The 24,138-nt window shown below is 36.5% G+C and overlaps 1 protein-coding gene across 1 annotated transcript in view; it reads right to left on the bottom strand.

Annotated features, from left to right (window-relative positions):
• LOC127434613 (sodium channel protein type 4 subunit alpha-like) overlaps positions 1 to 24,138 on the bottom strand; it is a 175,406-nt gene that overhangs the window by 64,830 nt on the left and 86,438 nt on the right. The window contains exons 13-16 of the mRNA XM_051687455.1: positions 22,766 to 22,874; positions 17,714 to 17,952; positions 11,214 to 11,387; positions 7,799 to 8,155 (exon numbers count right to left, since the gene is read on the bottom strand). Of these exons, the coding sequence (XP_051543415.1) occupies positions 7,799 to 8,155; positions 11,214 to 11,387; positions 17,714 to 17,952; positions 22,766 to 22,874 (879 nt within the window). The remainder of the gene's footprint in view (positions 1 to 7,798; positions 8,156 to 11,213; positions 11,388 to 17,713; positions 17,953 to 22,765; positions 22,875 to 24,138) is intronic.

The raw sequence follows: 24,138 nt of genomic DNA, 5'->3' as shown, positions 1-24,138 counted from the left end.
CTGATCTCATATATATATATACATAACTATTTGTACGTTAATATTTGTAACATTTAAACGTTCATGTTTGTACATTTGGATAGACACTAAAACGTACAATATGGACATTTGAAAGCATCTAAAATGTAAACATTTTTATGCATTTACAGCTTTAGAAATGTAAAATATTGACGAATCCGTTACATATATATTTGGATACACGAAATGATTATAAATATATTTATATATTTATAGATATTTTAGATCCCTTAACCCTACCCCAACCTTTAAACATAACCACATTTCAACAATATAAAAACATGTAACAAGTAGATTAATGTACAGTAGCAATAATGTTTGTTACAATATATGAATATATATATTTTACAGCTGCTAATCTTACACCTACTCCTAAACCTAACCATAAACATTTATTAAGAATATAAAACATGTAACAAGCAGGAAATTTATTCAGGAAGAAAATGGCAAAATTCAGTACAAAAGTAGTCCAAATGTGCTCGCTGACGGCATACAATAGCATTGTGTGCGGTGGAGAGTAGAATTTAAATTATTAATCGCTGTAAATCTTCTCCTGATGCACTCCATAACGGCACTGTGATATCTCAAACATATACATCGCAGATTACGGCATGTCACAAACGGTCACGAGACATTTAAGAGCCAATGAGCATTCGACATCACTGCCGTAAAACTGCTGGTCGTAATGCTTGAGGCGGCAATTTTTTGCATTTTTAAAACGCAACCAACATGGGTTGATGGTTACAGCGGGTGCGACGGCACGGCGGAGGATGAAGACAGAGATCGTTGAATAAAAAGCTTGAATTTGGGTCTGTTCTTCACAGAAAGCAGTCTGAAGATTTGTATTATAGCTAAATAATTTATGGATTAATTTTCTTATTGATTTATGGTGCTTTTTGTGGTTTATTTTGCTTTTTGGCATATCCTTTTGTGTCCCATGTCAAACAAAAATCAAATTAAATGTTTAATAAATGATTAAACGATTACAGAGTTTTTATTAGTTTTACCATTGTAAAGTTTAGTCTTGGTTAAAGTGATATAATCCTTTAAAATGTTGTATAGGGCAGCAGAAATTACACAGAACTGAATTAAACCATTAAAATGTCATGTTGTAATGTCAACTGCCTTAAATGTGATGGCATTTAACAAATCTCATTGATTATAAATGTAATTAATAATTGATTAATTATTAATTAATAGCTAATTAATGAATGTTAATTAATAATGTATTTAACTGATTAATTCTATTAATTATTCGATATTAATCAATTCAAACCGTACACATAAACATTTGTAGGTTTCTAGAGGTGTTAATACGTAAAATTATGACGTTTAGATGCTGTCAGTATTGTACGTATCGGTGTCCATGCAAATGTAAAAGAATGTACGTTTGCTAGAACCAAACTTTCCGTAAGAATACATACAAATACTCATGAGATCACATTGGAATTGCGTAATCTTTAATTAAATAATTAAAAAAAACTACATATTATATATACGTTTTATAACACGTTTTAGAATAATATTAATATTATATATTATATTTAGTAATATTATAATATAGAATTATATAATATAATTATAATATTTTATTTTATCCAATATTGTTAAACATTGCATGATTCAGTTTGATGGAATTTTGTTATGACAGAATGTAGTTTGAGGTTCTGTAAAATTCAAATAAAATTAAATACATAAAACATGCCATTCATGAGAATAATACACTATTAATATTATGGCTTCAAGTATGCACAGCTACAGAACACAGCTTTTAATGTTCACTGTCTATGATTCCCTCATGCACAGCAGAAATGTGAAACGTGCATTCATAAAGTGTCTGGGTTTTTCTAAAATGCATCTGACACCTGTTAAACCCTGACCTCTGACCTCAGGGAACACTTGCTGTTTGCCTATCACAGCTGACAGAAGTAATGTGAGCCATATAATGCCAGTGGCAGATCTTGTGATTTTGATTGAATGAATCAATATATATATATATATATATATATATATATATATATATATATATATATATATATATATATATAACAGATCTTTAAATTGCCTTTTAAATTTGTCTTTGGGTTGAATTCGCACAAACTTTTGAGGATTGCAGTGGTACGACAATAGCTTTAAGATGAGCCAGTACTGACTTAAGACAAATTCAAGCCATTTTAATATAATAAATAAAGAATTATGGTAAAACATGATGCCTGTACAGGTCAGTAACTGAGAACAGTGTGGAAACATCACCAAGTTTCTTATCTAGCCATGAATTGCTAGTTTCCAGAATATCTACAAACACCCCCAAACACACACACACACACACACACACACACACACACACACACACACACACACACACACACATACCATGTTTTTATATCATTGTGGGGACTCTCCATAGACTTCCATGCATTTTATGGATTTTATACAGATCTAACGATAATTTCTATCCCCTAACCCTAACCCTACCCCTAAACTTAACCCTCACAAAAAACTTTCTGCATTTTTACATTTTCAATAAAATGTCGTTTAGTATGTGTGTGTGTGTGTGTTTTTTTTTTTAAGCGATTTGAATAATGGGGACACTAGAAATGTCCTCAAACCACATTTATAGCATAATACCCTTGTAATTACCAGTTTGTAACCTACAAAAATGTCCTCGTAAACCACTTAAACCTACACACACACACACACACTCGCACACACACAGAGCTGAAGAGAAACTCAAGATCCTCTTACACACACTATTTAAAAGTGACAATCACAGAAGCGTTCTCTCCCTAAAAGGCCACGAACACTCACAGATTCTTGTGATTAGACTCTATCTAAGGCCTGGCTGTGTGATACTAATATTGTAAGAATGAAAACATTACACACTTTGCCTTTAATATTAATGTAGGCTGTTTTTTCAAGCATTTTGTTCAAATACAGTTTTCTAATACAGATTTGTCATCGCAACAGTGAGTGCTTTCGAGATATCTGATAACATCATTTTCAACTCTCCAGTTTCCCGACCCGTTTTAAATAATTCCGATTATCCACACAGGTGCATCAATACCAGCACATCTGGAGTGATGACTGTGTGTGTGTGTGTGTGTGTGTGTGTGTGTGTGTGTGTGTATGTGTGGATTCACACACACACACACAGAAAACTCACATGCTAAGAATAGGTTGGCCTGTTTGTTTACCTGAGGCCTTTATAAACCGACCCAGCATGCTATCAGCCCCTCCCTGTGAAGTTCATGTCCATCTTGTGTCTACGTGATGTGCATGTCGTAGTCTCTGCTGAAAAACTCATTTTGCTGGTCTTAGCTGGTTTAAATTGGTTTCCCAGCATGTCCACCAGCTGAAAAGCCCAAAACCCATCTAAAACCAGCCCACAGACCAGCCTGAGAAGACTGGGACACAGCGAACCAGCTTAGGGTGGTTTAAGCATGGGGGGGGGGGTTTCTGCAGGGAGTTATATTTTGTGAATTATAGAGCGCAACAGTTTGGTTTCGGAAGTAAAAATCCCATACGTTTTTTCCATGGGCGAGTTAATTTTTAATGATAACTTATGTTAAAGACAGACCTATCTGTGAGCTCCGAGGTTGTTAATCGATGATATGTGTAACCAGTCCTGCTCAACCCGCTCTGAGCGGGATTCGAACCAGGGTCTCCGGCAATGGAGGCGGGCACTCTACTGAGGAGGCTACAGCCTCTAGCATCAGTCGCTAGTGCGCCTCTTGAGGTCAGGGGAGTGAGGTTTACACACTGCAAAGCTACTAGCTGCCTACCATTACATAATAAACTATTTTGCTACAGTGTTGGGTCACTAATTGACGTCCAATGTAAAATCAGAGTCTTGAAGCAAAACGAGAACTTCCCCACTGCACACCTCCACCCAAAGGCCTGCATATAAAACACCAGGCTGCTTACTTTGTCCGGTTGCTTGGAAGCAGAATGGTGGTGTAATTTACCTAACTGTTCCCAGAGGATTCCGAGGAATGCCGAGTCTCTCGCCCATGACACTAATGACACTTGTTCTCCATATCAAATGCTAGCGATTAGCATGAAAGCACTTTCAATGATAGAAATGTGTGAATTTTTCTGCTCTTTTAACAGCGATCAGAGCCGAATGCATGTTTAACTAAACATCTAACATCACACGCGGGTGCATTCTTGAAGTATTTTCATTGTGATTTTTCATGTTCAGCTATTTACACATGAAGATTTATGAGGATTTCTAGTGGTTAAGTTGATTTTTCAGATTACCACAGCTAATGCAGCTACACAACAGATATGATGGAATTTCAAAACACTATAACCCTATAATTAACATATAATAACATATATATAACACTATAATTAATACATTAAATATGACAAACATACTGGACAGCCTGACTGTTTAAAAGGCTTTTAAAAATGGGCACTAATGCTTGACAGGATCATATTTCACCCCAAAATTAATTAATAAATAAGTATAAGGGCCAGTAAATTTGACTTTGGCCAGTGAAATTCAATAGGAACCGCAAAAATATAATTGATTAATTGAATCGTAAGAACATTTGTCTAACCCTCTCTTATTTAAGTGACGTTAGCGATTCAAATACATATAATCATTTACTTGTGCGTCTTTTAACAACTTTTACTTTAGTTGAAAATTTACCATAAAAAAAATAAATACATGTATGCATTTAATGCCTATTTTTCAGACCATTAAGAGTTTTTGCACTGACACTATTTTCATGACAAAAATGTATCATTATCATTACTGTAATACAGTATAATTAATTTAAATATTAAAAATATATAATATAACAACAAATGCTATCATGATTATATATTGCTGCCACTATGATAGGGGTGTTGCTTGGATGTTCAGACTGGTTTTAAGTGTGTTGCTATTTGGTTGCTAGGCCGTTTTGGGTGGTTGCTAGGTGGTTGCCTACAGCTCTGCTCTCTAGATACAGTATGACTCAAATCCCTCCTTCAGTCTAAGTCTATGGGATTGTTTGGGGAGTTTTTTCCAGGTGAAAATGGTAAATTCGATCTATTAGTAAAGTAACAGCACACCTCCTGAACGAGACACTTAATTTTAGGTATCATGCATTTCTGGAGCACAAACGCAGCAGGACGAGTTGCACGCTGAATGTTTCTGCACACCAAACAGGCTCAGTGTAATCAAATGAACCAGTGGATTGTTTGCTATTCAAATGCATTATGGCGTTATGTGCAAATTTAAAACACCATAACTAACTCATTGCATACATGTGTCACGCCCCGTGTTCTTCCACAGTCTCTAAGTGATAAGTCTGGACTGTCTAAATATAGCGACATTATAACAAAGGTAAAACTGTTTGACCTTTAACTACCGTATGCAAATGAGCTTATGCAGGAAAGATCAGGTAGCAATATTTGAGTGACGGCGCACATCTGCAGCGTTTATGAAATGCTAGTCAGTGTATCACGAATTATTCTTTCCTTCATGCAGTGACACAATCACCCACCCAGCAACGTCTCCAAATGCAAAGGCAACACCTGTCCCTGTATCAATGTGAATAGAAAACCCCTCATTTTGACAGACACGGCAACACGTCCTACGTGTCTGTCAGTGTGTGTACACAACACAAATCCTCCAACCTCACATTTACATGCATTAATCACTCTGGTCAAACTGTCTGCACTTGATTCAATCTGTATCAAAGCCTCGGTTATGTAATGTTGACTTCCAGAGTCCAAAATTAGCACCCACCAAGAGCCAAATGAGAGTAAATACAATTTAAATTAACATTTTTGATGTGATCTTCATTTGAACATTCCCGATATCGATTCTGAAAATCACAAGATTGATATTTGTATCTATTCCAGGGGTGTTCATTACGTAGATCGTGATTGACCAGTTGATCACAAAACAACCACTGGTTGATTTAATAAAAATAGCTTTTTATTTCATTTCGGCACCAGTGCACTGTTTGACTGGCTGAAAGGTGGCTTATGTGTGTGTGCGCGCTCCGAGAGCGCTCACGGAGTTGCGGCTATGCGCCTTAATGAGTCAAAAGAGTAAAATTAATTTCAAAATTACGTAAAAATGCTCTGTCTTGGTAAGGTATTAATGTAAACACAATCATTTAAATCTAAAGTGATCAGATTTGTATAAAAATATCACACTTGAAGTGTAAATGACACTGTCTACCATATGTCAATAATATAAATCGAACAAAAATAACGAAATTAGAAAACAACTCGCTGCTTTTGACTTGATGATTTTGGTAACTTTAAAAGTATTATTGATTAATTAAATTATTAAAAGTATTAATTTTATTAGCATGCTGCTGCACAAACAAGCATTACAAACAATCCCCCAACAAAGCACAAGATTTATATCGCAAACACAAAACACAGCCCCAACCAAGTAGATCTATCGCCAAGACTTGTGTACTGCTGCTGCTCCAAAGAGCCATGTGCACAGATTGTATGCTAGCTAGGTGTGCCTTGGCCACTGGTCTAATGGCGTAACGCTACTTAACAAAATTTTAATGCGAGTCTCTGCCTGTTTAGCTGAATGGCTTAAAAGGCTAGTGACCAAACTCATAATGTGCACCTGAACCAGGAAAGCCCAGAACTTATTTGTGACTTAGACTATGTGTGGATATATTTATTCTAATGACCTAAGATAGCGACGTGTGCCAGCTAGATTTGGTTAAGGCTTAGCTTGTTAAAAACACACTTCTTTGTTTCATGGCCAAAAGCAGACCATACCATGCAAGCTGCTAGAAGAAAAGCCCCAGCAACCAACTGAGCAAATAGCATGCAGTGAAACCGGCTTGTCTGCAAAACTGAGCCATTTAAATGTTACACAAAGAGACACAAGATGATTGGCTTCCCCATTACATGTCAAAGGACCAATCAGCCTACACCATGCAAGATGACTGGCTTAACATGTCAAATGTAAGTAAGCTAATTGGCTAACATATAACAAGCAGCTAATTCCACATAGTTTCATGGCTGAACATGGGTCGTAATCGTAAAAGTGAATTATAAGAAAGTTTGTCTGACCCTCACTGATGTGAGCGAATCAAATCAAGGATTTTACAGCTGTCATGACTCACGGGCCTTCTAATGACTTTTATATCAATGGAAAATTTACCAAATTGTTTGTTACTAGTGTACAAAGAAAAACAGAAACATAATCCCTGTCACACACAAAGGCTGCAGATTAAAATACAAATTGGCTCGTTACAGGGACTGGTGAGTTATTGCGGTAGCAGCTCTATTACCATTGAGCCCGAGAGCAAAACACTTCAACACAAACACTTAACAAGCAATTAGTGAATATGAAACCTCTGATTAAAAAATAGCCAATAAAAAATAAATATATTATAGGTCTTTACGCTAAATAAATACAACATTCAAGGAGTGTCCATTAATTATCTTGGTATATGTCAAAATCAAACTTTTAATCATTGTGGATGAGTTTATAGTGTTAATGGTTTGGGTTAATCAAAGGTGGTGCAAATATTACCCACAGCACTAATAAGACACGTTTGCTTTATGAAACCTCATCTAACATGAGCTATGAGAGGCATTTCAACACCAGAACACAGACACAAACACAGGCTATGAGCGGAACGGAATAATAGTGTACTGTCCATTATATACTATACTTCTATTTTCTATTATCAAAAGAGAAGGTCATTTACCATGTTTTATACACTGTTTTACAAGTTTGTTAAAGTTTGAAGTCAGACATCAATTGGAAATTTTGAGTAAAAACACCTAAACAACTTACCACAAGATTCCCGATAACCATGACCAGCATGAAGACCAGGATACACAGCGGCTGTCCGGCCACTTCCATACAGTCCCACATGGTCTCGATCCATTCTCCGCACAACACCCGGAACACAATGAGGAACGAATGAAAGAAGTCCTTCATGTGCCAGCGCGGTAGCGTACAGTCCTTCGAGATCTTACATACGCACGACTCATAGTTCTTGCCAAATAGTTGCATGCCCACCACGGCGAAGATGAAGACGATGATGGCCAGCACCAGTGTGAGGTTCCCCAAAGCTCCTACAGAATTCCCAATTATCTTTATCAATGTGTTCAGGGTCGGCCATGATTTCGCCAGCTTGAAGACCCTCAACTGTAGAGGAACATGAAGAAGAGTTTCCAGTGATATTCAATACAGCAATGAACCTCTCATGAGCATTCATTACAGTGATTTTACCAAGGTTAAGGCTTGTTGTTGGATACAAAGTGAAGTGGAGAGTCAAAACACCCTTAACTGTGGTAAAATCACTGTAACACATGATCATGAGTGGCTTATTGTTTTTATAAAATGTCAGCAACAGCAATATGTTAACTGTTAAAAGACACCAATGTATATATATATGAATTATGAATGGTGCGTTCATGTCATGTCGGAATTACCATAATTACGAGATTCCAACTTGACTAATAAAATAAAACAATCCGCGACGGGTTAGTCATCAGCTTTACATTAGTTGACCATATACTCTGTATAGCAAATTAATATTGAAATTCAATACTGAAATGGAAATAACTTCGTTATCTTTCATGTGGACACACCAATTTCCCAATTGTAAATACGATTTCACTCGGTCGTTCATGTGCTCTGAACTCCTAATTACAATATTTCCGACTCCATTGCAAGTACACTATATTGCCAAAAGTATTCGCTCACCTGCCTTTAGACGCATATGAACTTAAGTGACATCCCATTCTTAATCCATAGGGTTTAATATGACGTCGGCCCACCCTTTGCAGCTATAACAGCTTCAACTCTTCTGGGAAGGCTTTCCACAAGGTTTAGGAGTGTGTTTATGGGAATTTTTGACCATTCTTCCAGAAGCGCATTTGTGAGGTCAGACACTGATGTTGTACGAGAAGGCCTGGCTCGCAGTCTTCGCTCTAATTCATCCCAAAGGTGCTCTATCGGGTTGAGGTCAGGACTCTGTGCAGGCCAGTCAAGTTCTTCCACACCAAACTCGCTCATCCATGTCTTTATGGACCTTGCTTTGTGCACTGGTGCGCAGTCATGTTGGAACAGGAAGGGGCCATCCCCAAACTGTTCCCACAAAGTTGGGAGCATGGAATTGTCCAAAATCTCTTGGTATGCTGAAGCATTCAGAGTTCCTTTCACTGGAACTAAGGGGCCAAGCCCAGCTCCTGAAAAACAACCCCACACCATAATCCCCCCTCCACCAAACTTCACAGTTGGCACAATGCAGTCAGACAAGTACCGTTCTCCTGGCAACTGCCAAACCCAGACTCGTCCATCAGATTGCCAGATGGAGAAGCGTGATTCGTCACTCCAGAGAACGCGTCTCCACTGCTCTAGAGTCCAGTGGCGGCGTGCTTTACACCACTGCATCCGACGCTTTGCATTGCACTTGGTGATGTATGGCTTGGATGCAGCTGCTCGGCCATGGAAACCCATTCCATGAAGCTCTCTACGCACTGTTCTTGAGCTAATCTGAAGGCCACATGAACTTTGGAGGTCTGTAGCGATTGACTCTGCAGAAAGTTGGCGACCTCTGCGCACTATGCGCCTCAGCATCCGCTGACCCCGCTCTGTCATTTTACGTGGCCTATCACTTCGTGGCTGAGTTGCTGTCATTCCCAATCACTTCCACTTTGTTATAGTACCACTGACAGTTGACTGTGGAATATTTAGTAGCGAGGAAATTTCACGACTGGACTTGTTGCACAGGTGGCATCCTATCACAGTACCACGCTGGAATTCACTGAGCTCCTGAGAGCGGCCCATTCTTTCACAAATGTTTGAAGAAGCAGTCTGCATGCCTAGGTGCTTCATTTTATATACCTGTGGCCATGGAAGTGATTGGAACACCTGAATTCAATTATTTGGATGGGTGAGCGAATACTTTTTGCAGTATAGTGTATATGTATAGATGTGAATTAATGAATCATTTCTGTGATTTAATATTTTACTGTGATCTACAACAAAGCAACACATGGATCCATATTGGCGTCATTACCGTTGCTATAAAATGATTAATTCCTCATTCAGAGAATATGGACAGCTCTGAGCACAATCTCAGAGTTTTCATCCCGTGATTACAGTAATTCCAACCAGTGGCCTGAGCCCACTCAAATTAGACCCAGGCCCACCCAGAATATTAGACATTATTCTTTGACTTTAAATATATATTTATAAAATAGTTTAAAAACGCATCAATTCAGATTTATTAGTGTGTAAAATAACTTTTTGAATGCGCCTCTTGTTAAGGAAAATTTAGTAAAAAATTGGGGTGAAAACTTGGCCCATCCATTTTTATTGAGGCCCTACCAAAAGTAATTTCCTGGCTATGCCCTTGCTTCCAACACAATGTGAATGCAGCATTAGGCCACGTTCACACTAATCTGTTTTCATTTGAAAAACCATTGTCAGTTTCCTAACCACATTGGTTTCCAAAGTATGCAGAAATGGAGAGTTTTTTGAAAACACTCAATTTTTGGCGGAGGAAAACGCCATTCCAGTGTGGATGAGAGGCGAAAATGTAGCAATGTCAATATATGTTCAAACAAAAAAGTATTATAATCTGTTTAAGTTAGAAACCTCTGTTTTCAGTCTCCTGACATCACCATTTTCCAAAGTACGCAGTATTGGAGATAGCTTTCGAAATGCTAAATTTTCGGTGGAGGAAAATGCCATTCTAGTGTGGATGAGAGGCGTAAACGTAGCAAAATCAATGGATTTTCAAATGAAAACGTATTATAATTTATTCAAATTTTAAAAGTCATTTTTATTTTCCTAACCTAAGTATGCTGTAATGGAGAGCGTTTTTGAAAGTCTGTTTTCCAGTGAGGATTAGAGGCATAAACGTAGTAAAAATCAAGTTTTTTTCAAATGAAAATGGATTAGTGTTGGCATGGCTTAACTGTAGGCTGTTTATGGTTGTCAAGCAATAAAGCAATCAAGGATAATTCTACAAATGCATGATTAGTGCATTTATATATAGGGTGACGGGTATGCATATATTGAGTTTGGGGCAGGATTATCTGTTTGTACGATCAATGGCACACGGAGGGAAACCTGTTTGAAAACAGAGTTATTATTTTTACTGTTAATTCTGTTCGGTGATACCAGTGACACAGAAATTACACACTATAAGAACTTATTCTGTAGACAAGATTCTTGAAACATGGTGCATTACCAGTCTGAATGATCGTAAGACAGAGAGACCCTCCACGTTGGATAGACCCAACTCCATCAGACTCAAGCTGACAATGAGACTGTCGAAGATGTTCCAGCCCTGTTGAAAGTAATAATATGGATCCAGAGCGATGATCTTCAGAACCATCTCTGCTGTGAAGATACCCGTGAACACCTGAGAAACACACATGAAAAAGATGATGCTTGTAATTAACAGGTTTGGCTTTTTCAGTAATTCTAGTGAGAAGAAATCTTAATGCTACACCAAATGAGGACTTCTAGAGAATTCTGTGCTTCCAACTTTGTCAAAACAGTTTGTGGTGGCCCTTTTCTGTTCCAACATGACAATGATCCTGTATATACAACGAGTGTCACAGTATGGCCATGACGGTTCCCCCCTTCCATTTGCCTGTGAGTTTCCCTCTTGTTTCTCACAGCAATGCTGGTTGCACAGCTCGTTAACTGATCTGCAGCACCTGTGTACCCTTACTTTCTCCTCTATTTAAATTCTCCTCTGTCTCGTGTTCCCAGCTCGTTTGTTTTTTGAGTTCGTGTTTGTTGTTTCCTGCGTCTGAAGATTCTCTGGTTGGCTGGATTCTTGTCCTTTTTCTGTTTCTGTTGGTTTAGTGCCTTGTAGCCAAGTTTATTTTGATAGAGAAAAATTATCATGAGAGTTTTATGTTTGTATTTTGTCTTTCTGTCAAATAAAACTTATTTTGCCTCCATCTCTGCATTTGGTTCCTTCATCTCAGCGGTGATTGACAACGAGGTCCTTCTTTCTAAATCTAAATTTTTATTTTCACTATTTATAACATTGTATAATTTATTCAATTATTTTTGTAGATTTACATCATCTTGGTAAAATCTAAAACAGTTACAGGAAATGCATTTCAGAAATATCCTCTATAGTTTCATTTTAGCGGTGACCTATTCGCTCTTCGTTGCCATGGAAACCAGGATGCATCACACCAGGTTTGCGCTACATCTACGACAGGTTTGTTGTTTCTGTTTCACTCGTCGAGCGTTTGAATGTGACTGAGACGTGACACTGAAACAGAAAGTGTACGGAAGGAGTGAACCGAACATCTGAGACAAACAGACCCCTGTGAAGATCACCAGACTCCCTCACATCCCATAATTAACTCTTTCATCTAATCATTAAACGGAGATCTGGCAAAACATCTCACGAAAACATGTCCAGGTCACATTTCACCTCGGAATCAAAATAAATAAGAAAATATATTTTGCATAAAGAAAATCAAGCCTGTTTATGGACCATAGAGATTTCTGGCACTGTAACATTTCTCATTTCTGTAATGCATTCAATGTTTGCTTTTTTGTTGGTTTGTAATCCTAATTATTCTCAACTATAATCCTCCTTAAATTCTCATTAATTCTATTTTCTCCATTTAAACAAACCAAACACTTTAAACTTATGGTTTTCAATATTGGGTCTATGAAAGCAGTGCAGGGACAAACAAACAGGAAATAATTATATATTCATATAATTATGTAAATCCAAATATGTAGTTATGGATCATGATTATTTATGTAAAAATCTGAAGACACAGTTATAAATCCTGAAGATGTTGTTATAAATCTGAATTTATCATTTTAAATACAAATATATAGTTGTAAATACGAATATATACAGTAGTTATAAATCCTGACAATGTAGTTATAAATCTGAATATATAATTGTAAATACGTATTTATAGTTGGAATGTAAATATGAACATACAGTAATAAATCCTGAATATACGTGTGTGTATATATATGCAAATACTGAAGACATTTTGGGTGGGATGTTCCTGTGTCTGTAATACCCCTGCTTCAGTACAATTATTTTTTTGCTTAATTAGCATTATTAAAGAAAGTATAACAAATACTACCATGAAATATACATACCATACAATCAAAATAATATATCCAAACTTTTATGCAGCATAACAATGAGAATTGTTGGGGGAAATCTTCCCAATTGTCATGAAAAATAACGTCATAATGCAAAAAAATAAATAAATCATAATTGTCCTAAAAATAGGCTTTTTCTAAATCAGTGGTTTAATTCCAGTCTATAGCGAGTCGTTTTCATATCACTCACTATGAGATGTTGGTGAGCATAACTGCTTCATACTGATGCATCATCAGCCGTGTGTCCCGAGGCACCCGTGCCGCCCAGTGCAAACATTACTGACAGTAACTGCGCTTGAAATCTCTCGCAGATGCTTAAGCAACATGCATGCTCGCAGATTCAATGTGACTACGTATGGAGAGGCATCGGCCGTCACCTCAAGAGCCCCTCACGCTCTCGTTCACCTTCAAACAGAGGAGCTGATTGCACATTAACATTTACATGAAGCCATTAATTCAGCATACAGCTCCTTATCATGATAGTGCCCTACTGAACGCTGCCGTGATGGAGTCAAGTCAGGAGTGCTGGGACAAGGTTCATTTAGTTTTGCATGTTTATCTAGTTTTTGTCCTTTTATTTTAGTTTCAATTTTGTCTGTTTTTTCACTATGATTGTTAGTTTAAGTGTAAGTGTAGTTAATCAGTGTTTTTAGCTTTTATTTGTATTATTATTGGGCAAAGACTAATGCCTTAAGTCATGTCATTTAACTATGTTTGGCTACGTTCATTGTCTCAGGACCATCTACAGTAGCCCTGTTATTGCTATCATGTGGCATTGTCAAATTTTATATACTACTTCAGTTAACAAAAATGCATTTTGTTTATGTTAATGATAATAACTGTGCTGTCTGTTGGGCGTTTCATAGAAACTGATTGCGACAGCAAGAATCTCCAGACTTCACACTGTGGGCGTTTTGATGGACAAACAAGTGACGAGACACGTTTGGACATTTTGAAATGACATCATCGTGTTTGTGTTGAGAAAGTTTGATGCTTGTAAAGGAAATGATGCAACCAAACGCTCCAAACAGTGAGTTGTGACGGCTCTTGACACTAGTTCACATGTTTGTTCTCCACGCTTGCACGAATCTTTTTGTGCTCTCAACAATGTCTCAAATTGCGCTCAGATTAGCTAAGATATCAAAGTGTGCAATCAAAAGTCTCCGTATAAACAAATCAAATTGTTCCAAGATGAATCGGAGCTATGCTATTAATTTCATAGCTCTATACTCTTACTGTATGTCAACAATTGACTAATTTATGTTTGTTTTTATTTCTCTTCAGCAATTTTAGGAGAAACATTGATACTGTACTTCAACAAAACCGGGGGCAGGGGCGGGGGAGTGTGTGGGAAACCTGTTTGAAAATAGTAATTTTTCCAATTCCTTTTCATGACGCTAGTGGCGCAGAAATTACACAGTTCAAGACTGATCTTACTGTGAATTTGGCGACAGTAAGTCAAAAGTTCTTCAGCTGAAATCCGTCTATGCTTCCTGAAATTTAAATCACTGCCCCCAGTGGCCGAATCTGGAAGTGTTGTTGAATGTTTGGGCACGTAAGAGCTCCCGTTTGTGGGTGAAATGTCCACAGAGTGTCACCAAGAGCGAGTTAAATTGTAAATAATGTAAAACAGTCAACAGGAATGCATTTTTACACATATTTATTCACATTTCTGCATTTAAACCCTCCAAAAATTGGCCCCATTCACTTCCATTGTAAGTGCTAGAGATTTTTACATGAACAGTCCGAACAGACCAGTTCATTAAAATGACATTTCCCAATGCTACATATGAGTTGAGCAATGTAGTGTTTTGTCATGTTAGACAAGTACTTAAAAAAACATTACTTTAAAAAAAGTAGCTTGTAACTGGAAAAGATACATTAGAAAATAATGTAACGTCTGTCTTGCCACTGTGTAATGCAAATAAGTTAGTAGCTGCCTTTAGTTAACAACACGCTATCAGTAAGGATAGAAGGAAATGCATTCACACTTGAATTGATGCAAAAATGTCTCTTGGGGGACGACGCTTATCAGTAATTCGACTGAATGGGGTTCATGAACTTTTGGAGGCAGCATTCTGATTTCTCGTGTGATCAAGTTGGAGATTCACCCTCTTGAACGCCTGGACAAACATCTCTCCAATACAGAATAAACACATACAGGTGTTGATGTCTGTAACTAACACACAACAGCTCTGAGTGTCTGTGGTCTTCGTTTTAATGTATACATTACAGTGAGTCAATAATGGCATCAGTCATGCACAAACTAACAGATGTGCCCACCGCAGCACAAGGGTATATATACGCCATTACCCAGCCTGTTCGTTTGACCCCGTCACTCAGGAAAACTCAACACCTGTACAGATCAGCGGACAGCAGGACAAGATTAGTCAGGTGAAGAGAGCCATATTGATCCGAGCATCACTATCCTAATATAACTCGTGTCTAGATGTAACAAACAGCATTTATTCTTTAAACAACTCGACGAAAACAGACATACTGATTGCTGACATAACATGCAGTATGCCATCATGCATTGAAGACAATATTAACGTTCAGCATACTACTAATTCTGCAGTATACAGTGTGTATATTGTGCACAATATGCAAATATTTAATATGCATAAATATATAGATGACCTACATTTGTTAAAATGTGCCAGTGAGCTCTACTTGTACTGTTTAATATACTATTTTAAAAAAGTAGGCATTGTTCAGTGTATACTGTGCAGCATGCAGCAAGCAATATGGAAGCATACCATTCCGAGCAATGCCTTAATGGCTTAATTTATCATTTTACGACTGGATGATATGAGATCATCACACCTGAAGTATCACCTGTCTATTGCATTTAAAAATAATGTTTATACTACACAAAATATGCAATAAATCAAATGAAAATCATATAGTTTTACCATAATATTTAATTTATAAATATATATAAATATAAATATATTTAAATATAATTCTATCATTTTTTATATAAATATAATCAATATAGGCCAAATTAACAATTATTTATTATATAAATATAATAACAAATATCTAATAAAATTGAGATAAAATAGTATTTAATTTATAAATATATATAAATAAAATATATAAATACAATTCAATCATTTAATATATAAATAGAATCAATATAGGCAGAATTAATAATCATTTATTATATAAATACAATAACAAATATCTAATACAATTTAGATAAAATAGTATTTAATTTATAAATATAAATAAATATAATTATATAATTTATTATATACTTTGAATCAATATAGGCAGAATTAATAATAATTTATTATATAAATATAATAACAAATATCTAATAAAATTTAGATAATATAGTATTTAATTTATAAATATATATAAATATAATTCTATCATTTATTATATACTTAGAATCAATATAGGCTGAATTAATAATTATTTATTATATAAATATAATAAAAATATCTAATAAAATTGAGAATATAGTATTTAATTTATAAATATATCTAAATATAATTCTGTCATTTATTATACACTTAGAATCAATATAGGCTGAATTAATAATTATTTATTATAATATATAACAAATATCTAATAAAATTGATAAAATAGTATAAATTAATATTTATGATAAAAATATTTTTAAATATTCATAAAATATAATAAAATCTAAATAAAATCAGTAAAGGCCAAAATAATACATATTTATTATATGAATAACATTAAATATTAATAATAAAATATGATAAAGATAAAATTAGCAGAGGCCAAGTTAATAAATATTTAGGATGAAAATATTAATAAAACATTAAAATATTAATAAAATATAATAAAATCAGCATTAGCCAAATTAATACATATTTATTAAATAAATAACATAAAATACTACTAATAAAATAAAGATAAATATTTAGGATGAAAATATTAATACAATATAATTTCTTTCATTACATATTTAGTATATAAATATACTAAATATTAATTAAATAAAATAAAGATCACATTACTATAGGTCAAATGAATAAATATTTATTATATAAATACAATAAAACACTACAATATTAATAAAATATAATAAAATAAACATAAAATCAGTATAAGCCAAATTCTATATTGCTGCATCCCTAGAGACAGAAATAAGTGTTTGAATAACATGACGTACACATGCTAAGAAGCTTTTCAGTCCAAAGGCATTCTTGCGCTAAAAAAAAGTTAGACGCAGTGCAGGGCCGCCGTTGGCCAAATAGCTGCCCTACGCAGAGCTCCGAGGGGGGGGGTGGGTGCACGATGTGAAGGTGCGGAGAGAAAGTGCGAGCGCAAGGCAGACTGTGTTCTGCGACTGTAACCAGGTCCTTGAATAACGTATAACATGCGAGGAAGGGTAGCTGTTGGAGTTTCGGATGCCCCCTAGGAAATTGGTGCCCTACGCAGACTGCATAATATGCATATAGGGAATGGTGGTACTGATGCATTGTAACATATAGAACAGAACACAGGTGTCTCAAGACGTGTTTTTAACTTTACACAGTGCCTAAAAAGAGACTGAAAGAAAAAACAAATACAAAATGCATTCTGCGTTAGAAACACTCTTATGATTACCAGGTTCCCCACAGACAACATCCTGTTGAAGTCATCAGTCATTGGATAATGTTCCAGAGCCATGAAGAGTGTGTTGAGAACGATGCAGATGGTGATGGCTAGATCGAGGAACGGATCCATCACCATGAACTTCATCCACTCCTTTACCTTCAGCCAGCCGGGGCAACACGTCCACACCAGGTACTTGTGAGCAAACGTGTACCAGCACGGGTGACACTTCTGCTGGGTCTCCTCCAGTTCTGGTAGAACAAACATTAGAGATACAGTTGCATCATGGTTAAAATCTATGTAAAATTATGTTTCTTGTGACATTCTTATTTGAACGTTTTGCAATGGTTCTTTGTAGCAATTAAGGTTCAGCAAGACCCCTCTACTTATCAAGAAACATGTTTGGCTGTAAAAGGTTCTTGAGTTGCGATATGGTTTTTTGTAGATTCTTTAAAGCACCATTGTTTTCCAAAGACAGCATAGAGAGCGTTCTTGAAAGTTTCCATATTTGGTGGCGAAATACGCCATTCCAGCATGGATGCGAGGTGTAAATGTATAGCAAAATCAATGCGTTGTCAGATGAAAATGGATTGGTGCGGACTTGGCTATATATTGGCTATGAACTTAGTTCATCCAATCAGAATTTAGAGCTGGAGCTTAATAAAATGCCTTGGAAATACTAAACAGGTGTTAACGCAAAAAACAAAACAAACACCGAAACTGAATTACACACAACACTGAAATTTATGGCTCAGCAGTGACATTATTGTGGCTTGTAGCATACTCCATATAAAATAGGTCACTATGAATGGTCAGCATTTTGTTTTCTACCCCACTGAGGTTGGATCAAACTCAGACAAATGCTGAGAATGTGTGTTCAGATGGAAGCTGTAACTGTTCTAAAGAGAAATAAGATTAACACGGAGGTTTGCTGAGGCTAGATTCAGGTCTGCGGCACTAATGTGCCACAAACTGCTGCAACGAGTCACTGCGCTGGTGTCGTGATCCGCAGCGGGTTCAGTCGACCTGTCACTATTTATTTCATACTCCAGAAGAGAAACTGGCCAACACACAGACCTTCAGACCTTCAGTGAACACACGTTCAGCTTAAACTCAGAAAGCTAAACACTTTTAACATGCAACTTTTTTCTTTCTATAGTGCTTATAACATGTTCAATTATAGCACAAATTAACAACAATTCACAAACGCAGTAGTTTCGACTCTAAGTTCAGATTGGATAAGCCACTTTCTAAGCAGTTGTAAAACAGCCACACTTAATGCCATATTAATGCATCAAATTGCATTGCATTAATATTCTGAAGTAAAAATCCTATTCATTTTTTTTAATAGGTGAAATTGTTTTTTAAGTTAACTTATAAACATTTAAAGACAGGCCCACCGTGGTTATTAATCGATGGTAAATGCTTCCATTGAAGCCATCAATCATTTAACAAAAACAACTGTTTAATAGCAGAATTCCTGGTGAAGAACTACACTACCCATAATCCCGAAGAGGAAGATCCACCAATCAGAGAGTCGTGGCGAACAAGCGTGCCAAAAGAGCTCTGAAGCTCCGCCCACTCCCATGACACAACCGAGCCATTCTTCCAACACTCTCAAACTACAGTACTTTGTATATTTTGTAATGAAATCAAAATATATTGTTTATATACTTTAAATCAATAGTTTTATATGTTTTGATTACGTCATCTGCAATGCTCTGTGGGACTGTAGTTCCTACCCTCATTAAAGACAATAAGTACACAATCTTGTACCTTTGACTTTTTGTCCGATTTTCAAATGCTTTTTTTGCTTTAAATCAAAGATTGTACTGCAGTGTTATGATTCACCTTGGAGCTGGCCAAAATAACCATCATTTCCTCCAAAATACCAATAAAAGCTTTTTATACTATTTGAAGGACATACCATATTACCAAACTGTAGTAGCTATAGTATTTTGAAGAGTACTTTGAATACTGTGGAAATTGGAATGTCTGATACAGCATTTTTGATATACAAATCTATCACACATGTTAGTGAGCATCCTCTGACATAACGGGCTCATTACTGTAAATTTGTCCTCGCGCTGTCTTGCCATGTCAGCTTTCACACACGTGATAATGAGGATTGGCATTTTCTCAAGCTAGCAGATCTAAACTCTGAACATTGTGCATTTCCTCTGTTAGCAACTTTAGTGCTGACCAATCAAGAGGCCAGAAAAGACCATTTTTGTTCACAGGTGACATTTCACGAGCAATGCTGTTCTTTGTTTACAGGAGAGCACTCTAACCTTAGGGAAGAGAAATCACATTGTTTCTTCTAGACGGCAGTGAGATGTTTCTCCTGATAAAAAAGACTCCAGTAAAGCACACGTCTCCTCTAGGGTTTCAGAAGATACTCATTAAACTCTTCCAAGAGCAAATTGTCTGAGCTATGCTATCTACATTCATTTTATAGCTCTATACTCAATGTGTCTTAAAGGAATATTCCGGTCATAGACATAAATTTAGGTAGGCAACTTTCAGAAAATTGCAAATGTCCAAACCAATATTTTGGTAATTTTACCACTTAGAAAATACTTTAACTTTATACAACTTTTTTATTTTAATTTTAATGACTATTAAAGTTTGTCAGTATCATTATTCATGTGTAAATTATTGTACAACCTCTTCTAAAGCAGTGTACAAATGGCGTTAAGGAAAATGCATTTATGGAGAATTACATGTCTCTTTTTTTATCTCCTTTTCTCCCAATTTGGAATGCCCAATTCCCACTACTTAGTAGGTCCTCGTGGTGGCGCGGTTACTCGCCTCAATCCGGGTGGCGGAGGATAAGTCTTACGTCTTGTGTCTATATTTGAAACAGTAAGTATTTCAACGTTACGGATTGGCTCCATTGACTTCCATTGTAAGTGCCTTACTGCGGTTTTTTGCTTTTTTATAAACAAGGGACGAGTAGATTATTTGTTGTGGTAATCAATATTATGCCTCAAATGCTGTCGATTGAGCTTAACATGTATTGAAACCAGAATATTCTTTGAATGAAAAACGTTTGTTTAACTAATTCGTATCTATTTTTATTTGATATTAAGTGTTGAAAGACACACTATATGATGGAAGTAGGGTTGCCACCCATCCCGTAAAATATGAGATCATCCCATATTTAAAGATAAAATGATGTGTCCCATATTGAATCAATACGGGACGTGATTGGTCCCGTATTTAAGCTGGTCAGATGGCATCACGGTGAAATCGTTCCAGATCACCAATTTAACATTGATATAAGTTGGAAAATTTGCCTACGGTGGGTAAAGGACCATCTGAAAAGTCCACACATTGTGCTAAATGTGCTAATACTGTGGAGGGTGTGGTAAGGGACCGTCTGAAAAGTCCACACATTGTGCTAAAATGTGCTAATACTGTGGAGGGTGTGGTAAGGGACCGTCTGAAAAGTCCACACATTGTGCTAAAATGTGCTAATACTGTGGAGGGTGTGGTAAGGGACCGTCTGAAAAGTCCACACATTGTGCTAAAATGTGCTAACAATAAAGTGATTTGATTTGATTTAATACTGTGGAGGGTGTGGTAAGGGACCGTCTGAAAAGTCCACACATTGTGCTAAAATGTGCTAATACTGTGGAGGGTGTGGTAAGGGACCGTCTGAAAAGTCCACACATTGTGCTAAAATGTGCTAATACTGTGGAGGGTGTGGTAAGGGACCGTCTGAAAAGTCCACACATTGTGCTAAAATGTGCTAATACTGTGGAGGGTGTGGTAAGGGACCGTCTGAAAAGTCCACACATTGTGCTAAAATGTGCTAATACTGTGGAGGGTGTGGTAAGGGACCGTCTGAAAAGTCCACACATTGTGCTAAAATGTGCTAATACTGTGGAGGGTGTGGTAAGGGACCGTCTGAAAAGTCCACACATTGTGCTAAAATGTGCTAACAATAAAGTGATTTGATTTGATTTAATACTGTGGAGGGTGTGGTAAGGGACCGTCTGAAAAGTCCACACATTGTGCTAAAATGTGCTAATACTGTGGAGGGTGTGGTAAGGGACCGTCTGAAAAGTCCACACATTGTGCTAAAATGTGCTAATACTGTGGAGAGTGTGGTAAGGGACCGTCTGAAAAGTCCACACATTGTGTTAAAATGTGCTAATACTGTGGAGGGTGTGGTAAGGGACCGTCTGAAAAGTCCACACATTGTCCTAAAATGTGCTAATACTGTGGAGGGTGTGGTAAGGGACTGTCTGAAAAGTCCACACATTGTGTTAAAATGTGCTAATACTGTGGAGGGTGTGGTAAGGGACCGTCTGAAAAGTCCACACATTGTCCTAAAATATGCTAATACTGTGGAGGGTGTGGTAAGGCACCGTCTGAAAAGTCCACACATTGTGCTAAAATGTGCTAATACTGTGGAGGGTGTGGTAAGGGACCGTCTGAAAAGTCCACACATTGTGCTAAAATGTGCTAATACTGTGGAGGGTGTGATAAGGGACCGTCTGAAAAGTCCACAAATGGTGGTAAAACTATGGAGTTTTTTTCTATATAATCATTGTTATTTTCTTTGAGGTGTGATTGTACGATAAAACCAATGTGTTGGTTTAAACCCTTCTTTACGCACAGTAGTTTCCCAGCGGGAACATCGCAAACTTGAACATCACTTAGAAAACAAAATAAACTTCCACTGATGATTTATGCTTGAGCTTCTTAAAACACACTCTCCCATTGGGTGTAACAGGTTTAAAACTGTAAGGACATTTTATTACGAAATTATTCGCTAAAAGCGCTCAGGGATTCGCCTCGTTTCACATGCCGCCCAAGGGATGTCACGTCAGCGAGGTGGGTTACACCTCTCCTCTCAAAACAACAGCGAGTGAAGTCTCAGAGGATGATATTAACAGCGAGCAGGTGGAGACGACACCACTGTCCTCACACGCACCTCGTTGAAAAAGATTGTTGATTTAATGCACATTAAATCGTTGTTTCAGGCCTAATATCTCATTGTAGTTTGATCGTTGTCTCGTTTGTGTTATTGCTTGCTTTGGAGTTGTGTGTTACCTTCCATGGCATCAGTGATGTAGCTGGTGGCGCTCAGGGCCCGGTTGCGACCCTCCAGGGGCAGTTGGGGTAGAAGCATACTGCTCAGCTCATTGGCAGAGTTGTGCCCCTGTAAGACGCAAAAGATCAACCTATTCAATGCAATTACAAAACACTAATAAAAGTAGAAATTAACCCTCAGTCAAAAAAAAAAAAAAAAACATGCATTTGTAATAACAGGCATTATGGGAAATGTGCTGTCAACTATGTTAATTTCTGTCAAACGCTTTCACCCATTTGCTGGAAGAGCCTGATGGTGTTATTTTATCATTAGGGCGCTTGAGTCAGTTCTATAATGGTCATCTGCAACAATGGCCATCTTATTATATAATGTGTTTTTGATGGCAGGTAATCAAAGGTCTGACGCAGGAGCGCACTATAACGCCTACACCCGCTGTTCAGACGAGCAGGAAAACACCACTGCAACTTCCTGCGGCCGTGTGTGTGTGTGTGTGTGTGTGTGTGTGAGAGGAGACACCGGTGCAACTCTATTCAACATCTGTTGCTACGTTACCATGACTGCATCACCAAGACAACAGGATTTCCATGCCTCTATCAGACAGTCCAGACAGTTTTCAGACACCTGTGAGTATTTATGATATTTCTGGCAACTCTACAAAAAACACGATTGTAAAAGCTTATATGCATCTCCATAAGAGAGCAGAATCAGATACATATCTCAATTATTCCTCCTACACTGAAATAAAATGGAATGCAAGTGGCGACCTGAAAAAATTACTTAGTAATGTCACATTAGAGTTTCAGAAGAGATCTCAATCCAATATGTCAATATGATTGATCTGAGCTATGATATCCTCATGTTTTGTACCATGTTACAACATTACATAACTATGGTAATCATTATATGTGCCATTGTACCACCACAGTACTTTTTCCTTACATGTATAAAATCTGTTGGCTTGTTACTTTAAAATAGCCCCAGACTTCATATTACAATTATTACATTTTAAATGTAATAAAAAAAAAACAAGATCATTTACAAATGTAATAAAGCACATAAGGTATTTTCCAGGTCTGGAACATTTAAAAATTATTATAATAATATGCATTATTAATAATGTAAAAATAATAGTAATAATAATAACAATAAAAATAGTGATGCATTTTTTAATTAAAATATTTAATTGCAATATTACTAATTATAATATTAATGTAATAATAATATTATTAATATTATTATTAATGATTATATTAATTGTATTATTATTATTAGTAGTAGTAGTAGTATTATGATTATTATTAATAATATAATGGTAATACTAATAATGAATTATTTCATTCTAACATTTAATTACAATATTATTAATTAAAAT

This window comes from Myxocyprinus asiaticus, chromosome 44 (assembly GCF_019703515.2).
Source record: "Myxocyprinus asiaticus isolate MX2 ecotype Aquarium Trade chromosome 44, UBuf_Myxa_2, whole genome shotgun sequence".
NCBI lineage: Eukaryota > Metazoa > Chordata > Actinopteri > Cypriniformes > Catostomidae > Myxocyprinus > Myxocyprinus asiaticus.
This window is presented reverse-complemented; position numbering and strand designations above follow the sequence as displayed.